This window comes from Brugia malayi, assembly GCF_000002995.4.
Source record: "Brugia malayi strain FR3 genome assembly, contig: Bm_v4_Chr4_scaffold_001, whole genome shotgun sequence".
In the NCBI taxonomy this organism is placed as follows: Eukaryota; Metazoa; Nematoda; class Chromadorea; order Rhabditida; family Onchocercidae; genus Brugia; species Brugia malayi.
The window spans coordinates 7,281,986-7,301,865 of NW_025062478.1; the positions used below are offsets into that span (position 1 = coordinate 7,281,986).

At 32.1% G+C, this 19,880-nt stretch overlaps 3 protein-coding genes across 3 annotated transcripts; 2 read left to right on the forward strand and 1 right to left on the reverse strand.

Annotated features, from left to right (window-relative positions):
- Positions 1–173: 173 nt before the first annotated feature.
- On the reverse strand, positions 174–5,123 carry Bm6943 (uncharacterized protein; the record flags this gene model as incomplete). Its single annotated transcript, XM_043081996.1, has 8 exons — positions 174–264; positions 559–946; positions 1,214–1,291; positions 3,127–3,224; positions 3,572–3,735; positions 4,051–4,222; positions 4,537–4,702; positions 4,967–5,123. 8 exons carry the CDS (start codon positions 5,121–5,123, stop codon positions 174–176), a joined length of 1,314 nt encoding a protein of 437 aa, XP_042937930.1.
- A 569-nt stretch (positions 5,124–5,692) lies between these two features.
- Bm13890 (Transmembrane protein, putative) lies at positions 5,693–7,102 on the forward strand (the record flags this gene model as incomplete). The annotated part of the gene is made up of 5 exons (XM_043081997.1): positions 5,693–5,875; positions 6,071–6,197; positions 6,360–6,477; positions 6,645–6,724; positions 6,981–7,102. 5 exons carry the CDS (start codon positions 5,693–5,695, stop codon positions 7,100–7,102), a joined length of 630 nt encoding a protein of 209 aa, XP_042937931.1.
- A 1,368-nt stretch (positions 7,103–8,470) lies between these two features.
- Bm4192 (B-box zinc finger family protein) lies at positions 8,471–13,688 on the forward strand (the record flags this gene model as incomplete). Its single annotated transcript, XM_043081998.1, has 17 exons — positions 8,471–8,554; positions 8,687–8,869; positions 9,095–9,169; positions 9,295–9,458; positions 9,816–9,900; positions 9,962–10,041; positions 10,278–10,413; positions 10,501–10,602; positions 10,717–10,919; positions 11,022–11,243; positions 11,471–11,600; positions 11,883–12,095; positions 12,267–12,397; positions 12,696–12,797; positions 13,045–13,168; positions 13,252–13,396; positions 13,504–13,688. 17 exons carry the CDS (start codon positions 8,471–8,473, stop codon positions 13,686–13,688), a joined length of 2,364 nt encoding a protein of 787 aa, XP_042937932.1.
- Between the last annotated feature and the right edge of the window lie 6,192 nt (positions 13,689–19,880).

Sequence of the window (19,880 nt, forward strand, 5' to 3'; positions counted from 1 at the left end):
AGAATTCCGCAGAGTGCTTTAGAAATCACTGGTAGCGAAAGTTAGAAACCAAACTAGTACCATCACTTCTACGTGTATGGGAACCGAATCAAATCGATCTACTTAAGAGGATTGATGAGTAGAAAAGCATTCAGAGTTTGAAATGATGGGATGGTAATAAAAATAATAGAATATTAAAAGCCAAAAGATGTACTAGGATATTCCATCAGACAAGTTTCTTCGCATTTTTCCCGGCTGTAGAAATGGTTCGCATTACCGCAACCACTGAAATGAACATTAAATGCGATTTAAATTTGAATTAACTCTGTAATTTATCAATAGTGAAAAGAAATTTTGATAGTATTGAACTTCGATAGCCATCACTCATTCATTACGATATTCTTGAAATCAGTTAAACAAATGAAAAAATTCCTTCTTTACTCGAAGTTTTAAATTGCTTTTCTGGAAGGCATTAGTAAAAACATAATTTGGGTGCGAACAATAAATATTAAAGTTGATTTCTATATGATTTTAGTACTGATATTTCCATAAAACTCATAATATAATAAAAACTGTCACCTGAAGCTGAATCTTTCACATCGATCCCTTAAGGAATTGTAGTACCACAATACTTTTGCTTTTGAACATGGCCCAGTGACAGCAGGAAGCCAGCATAATTCCGGAAGTGTTTTGATTATGAAACTTTTTTCAGACATTTTTGAATCAATTTGTGTCACTATATCAGTTAGAAGCAGCCCTTGCTTTGTTTCAGCACCGGAAGATGGAAATGATTCTGTATCGGAAAGTGATGATGATGACGATGGCGAATAAGGGATCGATGAAATATAGGTAACGGATTCCGTGAGGATAGATTCGGTGATTTGGTTCATCTGACTCGCTAATGACGCCGATTCCGAAAGTCTTTCCATTTTTGTTTTCACAGTATCATTCGGAAAAACGCATAATACTGTAAATAATCATTTTATACAGTCGTCATAAAATGATTTTTTCCAAAAAAAAAAAAAAAAATCTTTAGAGTACTCGAATTAAGAATCGATTAGTGGAAAATGACAACAAGTTAGGCTCTCGGATAATTTCCAAAATCGTTGAAATTTTTCAAAATTTCAGATATCATTCAACTGCAAGAAGAGGAAATGTATGCAAAACATATGACACACACTCATCAAAAGTTCCTTAAACTTCAGCAAATATGAAATTAAACAGCAAAACTAACCAATGCCATCGATGCGTTGACACACTTTCGGTAGCAGGCAAGTAATCCATGCACACTCCAATATTTCCTTATTATCGGCTAGACAAATTTTTATCACTATCATTACTACTGGCAATAATATCATTATGACAGATGTCTTGAAAATAAAAAACTAAAATGAATTTACTTTAAATAATTATTTGTATCTTTAATTGTCTCCCTATTGAACGTAAACTTTGTCAAACAGACAGTGTAAACCAATTTGATATTTTCTCAATTTTCTCAAAAATATAATAAAACGAGTAGAGTGATAAAAACATTATCGGAACAACCACCTCTGATGGCGGAAATGTAAAGTGGAATAATGCGAAGAGCAGATCAGTATTTTGTGACAATATTAGTCATACAACTAACTGGTCGGTTGCTTCTGAAGATATGAACAATTAATACTCTAATGATTGATTGATTTCATTACTAGGTATTGTTTCTTGAGCTTCTTTCAGACTTCTGCAAATATCACTGCCTTTCAGATTTTCCTTACAAAACATTAATCGATCATGCCAAATGTACATCTCAGTAATTAAAATTGTCCCTGGAGCATAAGTCCGTATCTCTGGAATATAAGGCAGAGAATAAATGTGGGTTTCGAGAATAAATGTACAGCTTATACAGGATCAGTTCCTTGATAGTTGTCTTTCTACTATGATGACAAGAAACCTACAATCAAAATATGAGGTGATCCCTTTTCACAACGTTGTCGATGTTGCATGACCAGCAGCAAAAGCAATTTGAATAGAAAAACAAGTCACAGTCAATCTATTAACACAATTGAAGAAGCTCAAATGAAAATTTAAATCACTCATTATTCACTGTTTTTCATGGAAATATTTTTCTAAGAAATAAATAATTAAAAATGAAAATAAAATATAAATGAAAGAAAAGATAATAGGAACAAAAGAAGGGGATAAATGTGTTGGTCTGTAACAAACAATCGAATCTCAACGACTTTCATGCGGGAAGCAATAATTGAAAGTTAACAGAGATGCAAGGACAACCTTCTCCTTGTTGTCGAACTCAAAATTTCTTACATTTCTCATGAATTTATAACGTGCGAGATTTCGAAAAAAGTTGAATTCCTTGGAAACAAGCGTAAAATTATCTCAGAACCTTTCCGAAATGTAGCTTCAAATACATCAAATGACAAAACATTACCTACAATATCCTGCAAAGTTAGGAAATCAATTTTAAGAAGGACCAATAAAAAGACACCTGTTTCTTTGATCACAGTTCTTCGGACAACCAGCAGTTGGTTTATAGCTCGCACACCTTTGGAGTCCCAACTAATCTTCTGAATGAGCATCAAAATTGTTAATTATTCTTCCCAATTTTCCATAATGACCGATCAAACGCTATTCAAGCATATGAAATGTTCAATGCAGCTAAGAAAACAGAATAAAAAAGCAGAATTCTGCCAGACTGGAACTGATATATTGCTCATTTTATTTTTCTTTTATTGACTTTGGTGATAAAATGCAGAATGAAGGAAGCGAATGCCACAATTTAAGTAATACTTCCTTCTTTTCATGACTGATATTTCATTGCTATCTCTTCAATGAATTATTGAGATGACACCATTTTATTAGTGCTGAGAAAATGAACATAGTTGACCAAGGAAATTTCCATATTTTAAAAAATCATCCAACAAGCAAAAACCTCTCCTTTAAAGTTTAAGTCATAAGCTAGACAAAATGCAAATGATACTGCTTTTATCATAAAAAGAACATGATTTTGATTAAGATTTTAATAACAATGAGGTCAATAATTATTGACAACATACTGCTATAAAAAACAACCAACAGTAATATGTTACACTCCAGAATAAAGCGAGAAAAAATAAACATACAATAAAAAAACTGGATAAAGCAATAAAGTACGTTTCTCACGGAGTTCCTCAACACAGAGAAGTGTACCAGCACTATATACAGACCATAAAACACCGAAACAGCCAACTGCTATAGAAAACAACCGGAACCTGTAAAAAATTCAAATTATTTTATTCTTTCGAATTCATTTGCAGAAACCAATTGTGATTCATATTCAGTTAAAACTGTATATTATGGACGAAGCCACAGTTATTTAATCAACCCTATTGCATTAGAAAACTTTTGATGCTTGCATGTACAACATATTAGTATCAGAAAAGTTCTTAACTTTTGAATCTATCACCACCTAATCTGGCATCACTCCTTCATTTTGCTTTCACAAATTCCATTTTTAATAAGGTTTGAGCTATAGATAATCCAAATTACAAAAAGAAGAGCAACTATGAAAAAACACAAATATGATTGGCAGTACTATTCGTCATTCAGAAAAGATTACCTTGACAAAACTGAAGTAATTAAGCCTACAACAACTAATGGTATGAGACAGTAACCGACAATACCAAGTACTTGACCATAACCGACTTCTCCTCCCAAAGCTCGAGCTAGGAAAAAAACAAAAAATGACCCAATAAACCAAATTGTTAGAATCCATGAAAGTACCTAAAACTTATACATTTATGCATTTTAAAGAAACGAACAGAACAAAAATTCATATTCCTTCGTTCCGATTTATCAATTATTTGTTTGATAAAAAGGTGTGCCTGACATCCAGAAAAAATTTTAAAAACATTTGCTGTAAACAAAAACTAACGAATCAGCTCTTATAATTACTACTTTATTATAATTTTATCAGAGTGTAGCATTGAAATGCCTGTTCCATGACTCCCTTGTATCCTGTTTGATCGCTTTTAAATTTGAATACGTTGGATTTCATAGTGAAAAAAATCCAAAATTATTCATACAAGAAAAACGTACACTTAGTTGTCCGTACAATGATAATAATGCATAAGTTGAAACAATAAATAGTGGTCCCCAGAAATCAGGCGATTCTCGAACGATGCATAATTTCAGACGAAAATAAGGCAAAGGAAATAAAACGCAGCGTACTTTATAATAAATATCAGACAAGTCAATATCTAATTCCTCCCTGTATTCAATACAGATTGAAACACAGTACGCAAACTTTAAAAAAAAAAAAAAAAAAAAAAAAAAAAAAACAATTTAACGTATTAATAAATTTTGCGATAAAAAAAATCATGAATGACTTGAAAGACCAACATTTTAAATAAAATGTGTAACCAATATTGAAATGTAACGATTAGTAAGAGTATTTTATTTTAATCTACTGAGCAATTCCGCATATCTTTTTATAACTTATCGCAAAGAATTTATATAATGAAATAACAAAATGTATTATCTAGTGATACTGAGAACCTGTGAGAAGATAAAACTGATACTTACAATAAAGGCCTCTGAAAATCGACCATATCATCGTCAATGTCTAAAAGCCAACCAAATCCTCGGTTTTCAAAGAAATGACTGGTATACCCACCTTGCATAATCCTTCGATAATGTTTTTCATCAGAATTTTCAATATTTGTTGACATCGTTCCCGAAACGTCATAATCTGGAGAGAAATCCTGTGAATGATAAATCTTGTCGCTGTCATATATTTTTCTAACACGATCACCAGCTGTTTATTTGTCCATAATTCCATAACAAATAAACAGCCGAGTTTTACTTTTCTGTGAAAAATGATGCATCATTAAAATCAAAAATAAAATACCTGACTAGAAAGTAATACAAATGAAAGAAGTCGCAAAGTAATAATGTCTAAAGTGAGATGACCAATTCCGATATATGCCTCAACTGACAAACGTAAATCGAAAACCTCTTTCTTGACAATCATGTCTGGCGGAATCAAAAAAGTCGAAATTATGGACATCAGTGTCGGAAGTGATATCACTGAGATCTATGGCCATGTGTTCGCTTCTTGTTTTATCTTGTGCTGTGACCAGTGGCGGATCCATTACAGCTAAAAATGCCATTGTGCCAACGTATGTAAAAGTTAAACGTTTAAAAACGAACAGACACGAACGAAAGCTAGTTCATGGAGCTTACGCGTACTATTTCACGTGTAGCTATAAAATTTGTGGGAAATAAGTAAGAACGCCTACTTATTCGCACCTATTGCCAGCAAAGAAACTAACACACAACACACACACACAATGAGATGTCGCGATTTCATAGGGGAATGGTTTGACAGGATTACGTGGTAGCTTTTGTTGCTACCGTACTGTCGTCGAGATCCAATCCACGCAATATCTCGGGTCGGGTTTAGGAGACGGGGAACGGTGTCCTGTGCAAGAGAAGATACACGACTAGTAGTTGGATAAAAAAGAGCAAAAAGTTGGCGTCCTGGATGTTCTAGGAATGCGGTTGAGCATCCCGGAAATATTTTTGTTATCTCCGTGATTATTCTTCAAACTCCTATAATGCATTAATTGCAAATTCATCTCATTATGAAGGAGCTGATAAGTTGTAGCTTATTTTTCTTTACTTGTGCCTATTATTTATTGCCGTTGAAATTAGTTAATTTACTAGACATTTGAGGACGATGCGCATAACGTATATGGATACCATTCTTTTGGTTATCGTTCTTATTTCACAGACGGCAAGCATTAGGTTTTACGTGCCACCGAATGGTAAGAAATGTTTGAAGGAAGAAATACACAAGAACGTGGTTGTCACTGGGTCATACGAATTTGCCGATACCACGGGCCATATTAGTTCTGTTCATGTAAGTCGTCCATTTTCTATAAAAAATAAATAGATGCTAGAATAATAATAAATATTGAAGTAGGAATTGAAATTATACTCAACTTATACTATGCTTTTTGTTGAAAATAGTGGAAATTTGTGAAGTATAATTCCACATATCATTGATGTTAATGGCATATGATTCGATGCAAGCAAACAATCTATTTTGTTTTAGGTAACAGATACTAGAAGTCACACATTATATCAGCGGGAACGTTTCACTGAAACAAGTGGCAAGTTTGCATTCACAGCTGACGAATATGATATCTTTGAAATATGCTTCAGTACACATCTCCCACCAAGTTTGTTATTATTATGCGTTTATGGCATTTTATGGCAAAAAAAGCTGTAAAAAAAAGATTAAGTCTTTTGAAATCGCTGATGTTTGTAGCCTAGATGTATTATGAAGTATTGTCTGTAAGCAAGTATTGCCTGATTTACATTCTAGTTTTTCTTTTACTTAGATGTTCGAGGTGGGAATCGTGAAGTTTACTTGGAGATGAAACGAGGCGTAGAAGCAAAAAATTACGACGCAGTTGCCGAGGCAGAACAACTTAAACCATTAGAAGTTGAATTAAGGCGGTTAGTGTTGTATTTGTTTAAGTCACTTCATATGTTTCTTTCCGAACTTTTCAGATATAGAAAATTTAGTATGCAAAAATTAATATTCCATCGTTAATTAGTCCTTTTCGTTCGCTAAATTAAGCTACTGGTCCTCAATTACTGAAGTCATGACATCATTTTTTTAGTTTGGAGGATTTATCCGATTCAATTGTTCAAGATTTTGCTTATATGAGGCAAAGGGAAGAGGAGATGAGATCCACTAACGGTAAGAAATTTGTAGTATTCATGTTGTCAGTTATTTTTGGAAATTTTTTTCTAAATTTGAATATATTTACTTATATATACAGTTCAAATACGATATATCGCCATTGATTTTAATTTACCAAAAAAATAGAGGATATTTTGGCTGGTTGTTTTTGAATTTGAAAGACTGTTACACAATCAGCGCAATACATTAGTTGATTGTAATGTTAGAAAATATTTGTTTTACTAGAAAAACCATTAAATTATCAAGTCTCCAGAATCAACAAACAGTCGAGTATTGTATTTGAGTATATTTTCGATGTTGTGCCTTCTCAGTTTGGCCATCTGGCAGGTGCTATATCTTCGTCGATATTTCAAAGCCAAGAAACTGATCGACTAGAGCCATCGGTGTTATTATTAGTTTTCAGAAATTAGTCTTTTAAGCGCTACAGTAAATATTTTAGTAGTTTGATAAAGGAATACTTCAATTTTTTTTGAATATTGTCTGATTTTAACCATAATCCTGCTAAATTTGTAGTTATGAACAAAGTATATTATTGGTACTAGGAATACAATTCTTCTTTTGAATATGTTAAGAGGACTGCCTTTATTTTAACACTCTGTCCGGAATAATTAGTCCAGGGCTTACTGGGACTCATTTTGACCGACGTGGAATATTCTTCCATGTATAAAATGGGTGACCTTATCAGCGATTAATATTGAATATCATTTTACTTAAAGTCTTACTGAGTATGATTATTTTACTAAATTAGGAGGTTTCTACAAGTGAAATGATAAAATTTTCTTTAGCCCTCATTCTCATTCCCAAGGAATTATTTTTCAAGTGTTGATTAAAATATTTACAGTATTTCTGTCGTGTCTTTACTTTCCCTTTTTGATTTGTTCTAGAATTAACTTGTCCGACGAGAATCTTACTAAACATTTCAAATTTGGTATTGCTAACTGTAACGGTGTTTTAGGATGTCATATGACAGTATATTTTGAGCACTTTGCTTTTGTTATTTTTGGATCAAGTGAATAATTTTCTGGAAAAGATTGAGCTGGATTTTTCTTTTTTGTGGGAAAGAAAAAAAATTCTGTCGTCAGTCTCATCAGATTGTTTGTAAATTTTCCAGAAAGAAACCTTGTCATATTTATTTGTCCTCTTTCTTGCAAATTTTTTTCTGTAATAATAGCTGTTATGATTTTGGAAATTCTCCTTCAGAGATTGCTTGTTATTTGACATTTCTGTGTTGTTTAAAGTGGTATTTTTGATATTGTCTTCTGTTGCTTATTGGAATTTTGGAATAAATTCGTTTTTTTATTCGTAGAATTCATTTTTTTATTTATAGAAAGTATGAATGGTTTCATAAAACCCCAGTAACTTTGTTTTCATAATATACAGAAAGAACAGCATAGAATATTGCAAGTGTTGGGAAGATTAAATGTCGCTTTGTGAGTATTTGATTATGCGATTTTTAATACGAAATTGGACTTACCAAATGGTCTTCAGAGAATTGTATTGTTAATTACAGAAGAATTATATTGTTCTACTCGTGAAAGAATTATATTGTCCTTGTTCCCATCAGTATGTTAGTCTTCTTCTTAGATTAATTCGAGATTTTTTGAACATGTCAGAGGCTGAGTGGTTAATGGGAGATGTTGATCACTTTGGGAGAGGTCAGTGTTTTCGATATTTTTTTTTTGTGTGTTTCGATTAGGTTACACAACTTACACCGGCGTTTAAACGCTTATGAAATGATGGTTGATGGCATGCTCATCCTCGCTACTGATGTTCAAACTAGAGAATGTGGGATCGAGAAATCCACTGGAATGTCTCATATGCGATCGAGTATTCTTTTTTATTTAGTTTTGCAGCATTGACTTATTCAGTTTGTGGCTCTTCTGTTATCCGATTGCTAACTCTTTTGTGATCCTATTTCTCAATTGTTAATTTTACGAAAAAAGTGAAGCATTTATTCAGGAATTTTCATCACCTGTTCGTTTACCATGTCAGCACAACTACTGTCGTGAATGCATCCAGAATAACAAAACATGCCCTGTATGTGGGGCCGCAGTTGATGGTGAAGTGTGTCCAGATAATCTGCTTTCATTCTTAATTGATACTAGTCATGAAACAGCTGACGTATGTGCTAACTGTGACCAGGTAAAAGAAATCTGAATATAATGTATGAATTTATGCTTTAAGAACATAGACTTTACCGTACTTTATGAGTTCAGTTTCTAATTCAAAAAACAAAAGATTTTTGTTCTATTATTTATCTTTTCCATCGATATCCATATTGTCGAGAATATATATGTAATCTGTGGTTGTAGGGGGCTACATTTCTGTTTGCTTTAACATAATTCAATAAGAATTCACGACTTTAAGATTTCTCAGCCGATGCATTTTTGTGAAACCTGTCAACAGGCTCTTTGTAATCGCTGCCGGCATAGTACACATCAGGTAATTTTGTTCTATATTTATTTTCTAATTCTATTTAGTTGGAACGACATTTCTTAGTTTTCTACAGAAGAAATTTGGATGGTAGAACACAAGCATACTGCGGATGTTTTGAAAAGAAATTTCAGGCTCGAATGTTTGCTGCTCACCGAGTTGTACCGCTGGAAGAACGAGCGCGGGTCAAGGGACGCATGACTTGTGCAATACATGGAGAGCCTTACATTCTATATTCAATGGAAAATCGTAATTTAGCATGCATTGTATGCTTTAATAACGCGGGTTTTGATTCAAGGTCATTTTTCTAATTTTTTAATTAACTTTTTGATGGCAAAATGTTTGCGGTTTTTGCAACAAATAATATTTTGTTAAATGAGGTGGATAGATAGATAGATAGCTACGGCATTTGTTAACAAAACGGTATAAATTGTTGAATATTTTTTTGCATGACTGTTACATATTATCAATAGTGAAATACTTTAGTCAGTATGGGGAGTTTTATTTAATCTCGTCCTGTATCCTAGTAATGGTTTTTTATTTTGAGAATGAATAATAAGTTGTCTTCATTTTTTAAGACAATAGAAAGAAAACAGAGCTTCATATTCATAATTTTTACCTTTATTTTGAAGTTATCTGTGTTTTTACATTCAAGGCATCATCTCGTTCAAATTGACGCTGCACACAAAATGGGTTGTGAGAAACTGGACAAGGCAGCTGTCAAATTGCGCGCATTTCAAGTATACTTTACCAATTAAGTTCATTTTCCGTTTTCATTAAAAATTTATTGTTTTGTTTCAGGATGATGTTGATGAACAATTGCAATTAAGAAAACGTTTAGTTTCTGAGCTTGCTGAGAGTCACCGTGTTGCTTGCGAGAGGTTATGTTTCATTTTTTTTTAAGATTCAGAATTTAAAAGAGCTTATACTAAATGAAACCCTATTAAAACTAGGTTGAGATTAAAATTTTAGAGCTCATTTGTTTTAGAGAGTCATTTGGCTGTTTAAATTATTTGACTACATATATTTTTCAAATATAGGAGAAAGAAATGTGTATCGAGAGCCGTATTTTGTTTTTTTTTTTTAATTTGAATTTTCCTTTTTGCTCAGCTTTCAGCATTCGACAAACTTGTCAGGAAATGACCGATACGTTACTGACAGTGCGAGATCGTTTGCTAAAAAAACTTGACGAAGAAATGGCTACACGTATCCATCATTTCCGTGAGCAGATGAGACAGCTTACGTCCTTGCAGGTTATTGCCGAAACTGTTTCGCTCTGTAATCCAAAACTAATGATGGAAATAAGCTTTTTTATTCAAAGCTATGGTTCATTTTTTCAGCCAGTTACTCGCCTATGTTTGTTAAGTGCTTCAATTTTTTGTTCCTCTGCCTCAAAATTGGACTTTCTACAATGTTATGCAGATCTGCTCAGAAGAATTCAGGTATGAGAGATTTTTTTTTTTTGTACATATTAAGAATTAACTAGCAATTTTTGAATTCAGTGTTATATCTTTAGTTTTTTAAAGGGCGATTAATCTTGGGAGGACATTTTTCAGTCACTGATATCAATGCAGTGTGAAAAGCCACAATATACTGGTGATTTAACAGTGGATAGCCGAGAAGAATTTAACAGAGCTTTGGAGCCATTTCTTGGACTCTCTTCGTTTTTGCTATGCACTAATGTAAACAGTGGCAGTGACGTAAATGAAAGGAGTTGTGAAAGTGCATCTCCTAGGAATGGTTTCGTAAGACGTTCTGGGTAAGAAATATCACAATAAATAATTACTTGATGGATTGTGCTGTACTCACCTTTACTTTCAGATTGCTTTCCTAATTTTTAAACTTTATGAATATTTTGCAGATCCAGTGTTGTTAATGGATGCCGATTATTCTTGAGTAAATACCAGTTAGTTGTTGATTTGGCTGGTGCGTTTGGTGAGCAGTTTACTAAAGTGGAAACTCCGCTTCAACAGTATAGTCAGGAAATGACAAAACTTGGTAAGAAAGTTCAGGAGTTACAGAGAGATTTGACGTTGCGGCGATGTATTATTGAGAAAGATTGTACGATTGACCTCATCCGTAAGTAAGTCATTCTAAAGTTTTAAAATAATTATTTATTGCCAAGAAAAAGGATATTTACAGTAGTACATCTTAGTTCAGCTTGTTGACCCAACACTTCAATGTATAATCATAGTGCAGGCTTGCATTTTGTGGCATGGATCTGACCTTTTCTTATGATTGCAAGTTTTATTTCTTTTTTTGATTTCTCTTATATTATGAAATCTGTAGTTATATTTTCAACTATCTTAGATGCAAAGATTTGGATATGAGAGTGAGTCAGCATTCCTCATTTGTCAATGATCTGCAACCTCAATTACAACAGATATGGCAAGAAGAGTTAGATAGAGTCCGGAGACAGCAAGTTCTGTTCAGAGAAAAAGTATGATATTCTTGATCACCAATTAGTTATTTTGGATAATAAACTTCAGTATTTGATGTAATCCCGATGTTCCAGAGTAACAGTGGTCGAAGTTCCAGTCGACCACTTTTTATTCATTTAACAATTTAAAGTGAATCTGTTTCTATTAATCTATTTTTAAGCTTAGCTTGTTACTAATAGATGCACTACATGTGTCATATTCACGTAATGGATTTGCACATTTTCTGTTTTTGTAGCAGCACATTATTTGATTTGTTTTATAAATATTTCTATTATTTGTAGATTGAGGAAATAATAACACTACGTGATAAGGCACGCCATATTGTCAGCGCAGCTAAGCAGCTTGAACCGTACGCTATTTGCTTAGCTGCTGTAACATCTGTCATCGATCACAAGCGATGTCACAAGCCAGACCCAGCTCCAATGGAAAGCATCTGTCAACAGATCAATACTATTGAACCAGATAGCCAACAGAGGATTGAAGCTATCGAAAAAGTAAATATATAGAGAGCTAAATTTAAAATGAAAAGAAAAAACTTCCATTTGTACATTCCTAAGTTAATGATGGAAATTAATGTGCTGCCTTTTGCATATTTGATATTTGTAAATGCTCCACTTCTAAACGAAGATTCTTTTACCTCATTAAATCATTCCACCAATTTTCAGGAAGAACAAAATCGTCGTTTAATACAAGACCAAAAGAAACGAGAAGAGCAAATGAAAATTGCAGCAGTTAAAAAAAGTCTAAAAAACACCAAAGAGCAAAGAAAACTAGTGAGGAAATCAGCTGGTGATAAGTGCGTCTTATAAAAAAATTGAAATACTGGAAATTTGTTTTCCGACGAAAAATAATTCATATATTAAGTATTGTTTTCAAGATTATTAACCATTTTTCTACATTCATATCTTGTGCGAAAACTATCGATTTCAGCAGAATGCTGTGTTTTAATGATTATGACTATTTTGATATTCTTTTTTGACTTTTCTGATTTATTTGGTTTTTTATTCTGTGTGTTTTGAATTCATCCCACACATCCTGACTCTCTTCCACTTTTTATTTTTCACAAAAGTGTTCTTTTTTTTTTTTTTTTTCAGTTCTCGTTCTTCGCGTCCGCCACTCGTGAATATGATTCGTGATCGAAGCCGAGGTGGCACAGACCGAGCATTATTGTCGCCTTGTCAACGCCGACAGAAGAGGTTAGGAATTTCTCTACAGATTTCGTCGAAAAGAAAAAGTCCCAAAATTTATGCTTCGTTCTTTTTTCCATTGACCTATATAGAAAGAGAATCGTGTAAGAGAAAGCTGGGATAAAAAGTGACGTTAGTCTCAAGATCAATTAAAAATTTTAAATGCTAATTTTATGCACATGATATGTCAGTTTAAATGTTGGATGGAAGCAAAATGTCCTAAAACATTTGATCCAATAATAACCCGATTTTTCAGTTGGTTAACTGTTTCAAGGAGTCAGTCTGATGTAGAAGAAATGGAAAGTTCATTAGACATTTCTTTCGAGTTCTTTGCTAGATCTCCGACAGCTGAAGTTGAACTCACAAAAACAAAATACGAGGTAAAATAAAATTATTATGTTTAATAAATTTTTTTATCAATTTGGAAAGAATCGTAACTAATCTGTTTCCACTTTGCGTTTAGCGTCATTTTTTTCATTCCCAAATATTTCGTCATTCAATTTTGCTGCTAACTGCATCACCTATCGATGATACTTTACTATCGTCAAGTTCATTAGCGGATAATAGGAACGTTTCAAAGCAAACAAACGATTCAGATTCAAGCAAAAGTGAGTTCTTTTTATTCTTTCTGAATAAAACTTTTTACCAGTGGATTTTTTTTCTTACAATTAACTCATGTTCTATACAGTATATATGATTAATTTTGTATTTTCAGAAAGCAATGGTACTGTATTTCTTTGCGAAGAGAAAAACGAAATGGCTGGTTCAAAAATTCCTGATGTCCCATTCGTCCCAAAGACAATATTTTCAAATTTCAATAGCTCTAACGCGACACTTGGTACATACGAAGTACGTGAGAAAATATTGAAAAGTTTGAAACAGAGAGTCCCCGTAGAGTAAAAAAGTACAGTTCCCAGAAAGTTAGAGTATTAGAAAGCTTTAATCCCCTGCACACAGTCAAAACATCAGAATATGATGTTTGTATGTATGTATGGTAAATAAAAATGTCGATTCACTTTTTTCGCCAACATGAAATTTCCAATAGTTGCGGTAACTTCAAAAATGCTTTCCTTTAGTTTTGGAACTGGACTTGTTTTCTTTCATGGATAACTCAAAATCAATCTGTTCATTTTAGCCAAGATTTATGAGCTGATCATAACAGAAGTTCTTTTCTCTATTTATTTCATTGACAAGATGTTGTTATTGTCCTTGCTATTTGTCTTCGAGGATGTGCTTTTGCTTAATCATAAGTTTAACTTCTGAAATTTAAAGATTGTTGTGCAGCACTTGGAAACTTCGTTGAAGTCAAAGATTTCATAACTTTGCAATATTTAGACTTCTTTTAGCGTCGATAAGCTTTGTAATATGCTTCATAATTTATTTCGAACATGTATATCACGCAAACATTGCTGCATATTTTTAACGGACTTATTTGCATATCTGCTTTATTTGTTATCATTCTGAATATATAGAAATTATTGATGCCGCATTCGTAGAAAGTGCACAGCGAAGTTTGCTTTTTAAAATGTCTGTCCAAAGGGAAATCATGGAATTCGTTCCATATATTATGTTTCTACCGTGAGAGGGAATTTTATAAATTTGGTATAAAAATATAAATTGAGAAATCAACGTTGGATTTCATAAGAATGGAGTAGGATAATTCAAAGATGAGACCAATGAAGAAATGAATGATCCATAATTTTATAGTTTCCGGAAGAACATGGAGTGTTGTGCATGAGTAATTACAGTTTTAGGAAGTCTATGTATGGTAAGAACTTGGAGTAAGTACAAGTAGATGAGAAGAATTTCTGTCTTTACAAAGTACGTTGAGAAGGTGACAGCGTGTGCAGTCCTCAATCCTTTTCATTAAGAAAAAGTGACTTCGCAGAATTCGGAGTTGACAATAATTTCTTTAAATGGTAGGATCAGTGCTTGTTCCTTCAATTACTTTGTTTTATCTGCTGAAACATGCTAAGAGGTGAACAGCTATGATCTGTGATTTCTCATAAAGATCGCGAACTGAAAAGTAATGAAGAACATAAAGTAATCGTCTATTAACCATGGATTTTTAGCTTAAATTCAATGAGTTTTATGATGCGTATTTCTTGGAAGGCCATCAAACTGACTAGAAATATACAAATTAATACAATGCAGAAAGATGTATTCTGCACAGATTACTTACGCAAGTGAATTATTACGCGTGTGCATAATGTGATTGGTGTTGCAATGTGATTATCCATCGATAGTATTTGAATAAATTACATTATAAATACATTATTTATAAATATGTAATAATCACGTTATAAACATATTATAAATAATCAGAATGAAGATCGTCCACTTCATTTTCCAATTTTTTGTCTTAAAACGTAATTTGGAGCTTCGCATTTCTGTGAGAACAGGTATGATATCAAAAAAATTTTTTTTTTCATTTCTACTGGTTATTTGTTACAATCTGATCATCGCATACTAGTCCACTTCAATAGTTTGTTATTTCCTTATTGACATTTTCCTTTTTTTGCAAATAATTTGTATTAATGAACGGTTACTAGCACATTTAATAGAGAGATATAATTTGTCTTTGATTGGTACCGTCTGGAAAGTTCTTACTTCATGAAAGAAAAATTCTCATAAAATATCAAGTGATACCGAGCGGTAGCAAGCAGTCCCGAATTGTAGCAGGTGGTGATAAAGTATAAAGAATTCAGGTAAACATATTATCATCTAATGTTTATCCAACTATTATCATCTTTAGAGGAAGTTTATCAGCAATAGTTATGGGTAAGGTAAAGTTAATTTTTACTGTAAGATTGCTGTTTTTTTTTTTTTGTTATTGAGAATTTTGAATGTTTAAATTCGAAATTCCAACAAAAAAAGAACTATAAGAACTACAACAATTTTATTAATGAAGTTATTAGATAACTATGCGCTAAGGTCATTTAAACGAAATTAATCAACTTAAAATTGAAAAATGTAATTGATAAAATCGTGGCAGTAAAGTGATTTTCTATTCAATTATCAATCAAAATAATTGTAAAATAATTTTTTTGTCCATTTAACTTTTTAAACAATAATGCATGAACAGATAGTAGCAAATGATACTAAATGGTAATAAGCAATGCCGAGCGGTAGCAAATGGCACCAAGTGGTAACAAATGGTACCAAGTGGTAGCAAAAATAAAACAGAAGTAAATTTTACTGCCTTATTTAAAATGTTTTTCTTATGTTCTCTTTTTTTTTATTCATTTATTTTTATCAAATATACACATTTTAACTTTTACAACCAGACATTTCCAATATAATCTCATCGTAGAATATTTTTGATGTAAGGTGAAGGAATCTGGTTGTGAGGCCAATGTAATGCTGAAACAGTACCAAGGTGATATGAAAAATTTAAAAAAAAATTCTATACCTTATTTCTGAAAAATAAAACATTGTTTATTTGAATTTCTGTGTTTTCAGATTATAGTCCAATATCATTAAAGTACATTTTTCCACGTAAGGTAGAGTTTATATGAATAATTGTGAGTTATTTTCAGAAGTTCATGTATATCGTTATTGTTAATTGACTAATTTGCTTATAGGTAATTACAAGGAATGAAAAGGTACTGATGAACAGAAAAAATGATGATAAAATGAATTGGAATTTATGTTCGTTTCATTTTCACAAGTCTTATGCACTGTAATGCATATCTTTTGGATATTATTTACCTCAAGGTTGAACTTTTTTAATAAGAATTGACATGCCCACATGAAATATTAACTTTGATTCAATCACAGAAGCTTAAAGATAATATTTTGTTCATCTCGAAAAAACATTTTACCCATAAGTTTTTTGGAGTTTAATAATTATTTTACATAAATGAAATCTATGCAGTACTATATGACTTATCAGATTTACCATTGTGGACAATAAATAGTTATAGCAATAAAGCTGATGCTACCTTAGATAAAGTTCTTACAATGCAGTAGAGTATGAGTTTTAATTAAAACTTTGATTGAAATTGAAGATGAATTAAAGATGAGTTTATAGGTGTGCGTACAGAATTAGAGATAATCATTAGTTATTACAGGATTTTAAGTTGCACAGATAATTTCATTAATATTTTGAATGTTTTAGATGCCAATGGAATATTAATCGATTCGAGTTATAAAAAATTTCCTCATGAAACGCTTTTATGTATTTTTCATTATTTCTTTATTCCTTTATCACTTGTTATCTTCAATTCTAAGATCTGGACACATCAGTGAATTTTACTGAAGTACTCATTGAATCAAACGAGAGCAGAGAAATCTCTCAAAACGTCATTTATTATTTTTTTTTTTTTTGTGAAATGCTTGGAAATGTTTCTTCTTTTAAGCAAATTCCGAATATATTTCGCTTCACTTCCTTTTTGTTGTTGTCTCTAAGTGCTTTTTGGAAATATCCGGACATGCCGAAATTGTGTTTCGTTGCAAGTTTGCAGCTTCAATTTTGTTACATTATCGAATTGAATCACAGTAATTAACTTCATCTTCTTAAACTAATTCCTTGCACATTATCATCGATCTGTCTCTCATATTTAATGCCGAAGTACTTGTTTCGTAATGTCATATTTGCTTTTTGCGCGTATTTATTAAATTCTTTACAAGCTTCTTCGCATTCTATGCAGGAAAATAAACAACTTTCGTTTTCCCACCTTATTATTGATCGACCTTTTTTTTGCACTTTTTCGTCATTTGTCTAATCACTGAATTCTGTTTTATCTGGAGTATGATTAGATCATAGAAAAAAATCTTCAAAATTAAAGGAATGATAAATTTGTTCAATAAAATTCTTCTTCTGTCAGGTCTATATGTCAGAAAAAACCCTAGAAGTATGTGTATTAAGTAATCCATCAATCAAATAAGCAAATGAAAGCATTGAACATTAAGCATTTTTTAAATTAATTTTCTTACCTTTCGATTAGACGTAGATTAGATTTTAAATTTTAAAGTGAAATATATTCATCAAATCTCATCGTTCCACATTTCTTAGACTTTATTAAACTTAATTTTAAAACGAATAATGTGATTATATGCAGATGTGTAGTAAGTTTACCGAACCATTTCTGCATGTTAATTGCGCATTATGTTAGTAATACTAATAATAAAAAAGGAGCAGAAGGAGAGTTCAGCACATTAAAATGAATGCCAGTTATTATAAGTTAAGGTAGTGACACCTTTCTTTCAAAATTTCATGTACCAAAGTTTATGCTCACCTCGTGTTTTCTATAACTTTCCTTGTGTAAGGAACCGCTAGCAAGGAGCTGCAAATGTGTGCTACTTCTGACTAAAAGATGCCTATTAACAGAATGATCTTGTATGCCTAAATATATTGCTCTCTATTCCATTTCAGCAACAATTTTCTTTTAATGCAACAAAAATTATGCTTACTGTTATTCATAGGTCTTTACTTCTTATTGCAAAGAATTTGCTACTTGTCTCTTTTTATGTCATTAAAGGACACGAATAGCACCCCATTTGATAACAGCGTGGCAAAACAAGTCTCAGTTATGCTTCTCTATGTGCCATATTTGTTTTAACGATTGAAATTTCCATCCCTTTTAATTTGTTGTATCTTCTTCATGAAATTTGAGAGTGAATAATCAAGAGCATACCTGGATGGTGCTAAGAGATTATTATGTACAAGGCCTGCTTGCATGTTTCTATATATCATCAGACTGCTTTATATTGCTGGAAAATTTGACTGAAAATTTGACATCTCGGAAAGGCATTTGAAAAGAAAGCTATTTATAGTAAAAACCGTGGAACGCAATGGTTGTCAAAGCAAATTAAATAAAGAAATGAGATATACTTGTCTTTCCCAGTCAATATTTGAATAGCTTACTGATATAATATGAAAATATCGTATGCACTTAATTTCTGTTTTCCATTTCTTTGCTAAATTGTATGTTTGCATGTTTTTATTGCTAATACAGAAATATGAACAAAGGAAAGAATAAAGTGATAGATAATGATGATGGCATGTAATTGTTGTTATCTGGATTGATAAACAGATCTCTTGACTCACTTTACCCTTCTAGTCCTTATGCTAATCATAGAAACAGAACAATACTGGAATTGATCACGTAGCAACTAGTTATAACAACTTTTTTACTTGTTGCACTATTTCGATACAATTAAGAGATTAGGAAAATTGAACTCATAAAACTTCAAAAGGAAGTGCATTACTACAACCTCAGTGTTGATCTACTAATACGTAAAATATCTTCGAACGGCACAAACGCCAACAGCAATCTTACAACTGCGTGTTTTCATATTTTCTCGTCCGTAAATATCAAGTCAAAACATGTTGGGAGACGAAAAACAAATCAATATGTTTGTGATATCACTTCAAATGCTTCTGATTGTTATCTATTATTTCTCTAATTTCATCGAACACTTTATCATTTACTTCCAATGTATCTACCGAAAAAATTGATAATCAGAAGCAAATTTTATTTGCACCCAACTTAATTTCCAACATATGAAATCTTAAATGATTATTAGAGCAAACTCTTATGCCATTTGATAAAGAATAACTGAATTTGATGTTTCATTTGCTTTTTTATCCTCTGCTATGAGCTCTTCAACAAAAGATAGCGCCTGACTTGCATGAAATTAACTCATCAACACTATTACTGCAGAACTACAAATTCTGAGCTATATGATCGCTTCCTTAATATTACTTTTGACATTGCTTACATTAGTTTATGGAAGTAATGCCATTTTTATAAATTTATTCTAGTTCGCAACGAGTTTCTTGTGCATTTTTTCTCTTTACTATTCAGTAAGTTTTATAATTAGCGTTCATACTGTCAACTGTGACTAATTTCACTGACTCAAATTTTTGCAAAATTTTCGATACAAACAGGAAATGAAATTTATCATCTATCGAACCCATACGATTATAACTGATTCAGTTTGCGGGGAAAACACATGGCGAAATGTTATTGATATCTGTTGCAGCCGGTTTGCACTTCTCACATTATTTTGTTAATTTACTGCATCTATGCCACCAAAGTGAACCTAATTGATATGTCAACATCAACGAGCGACAATTCCTTCAGT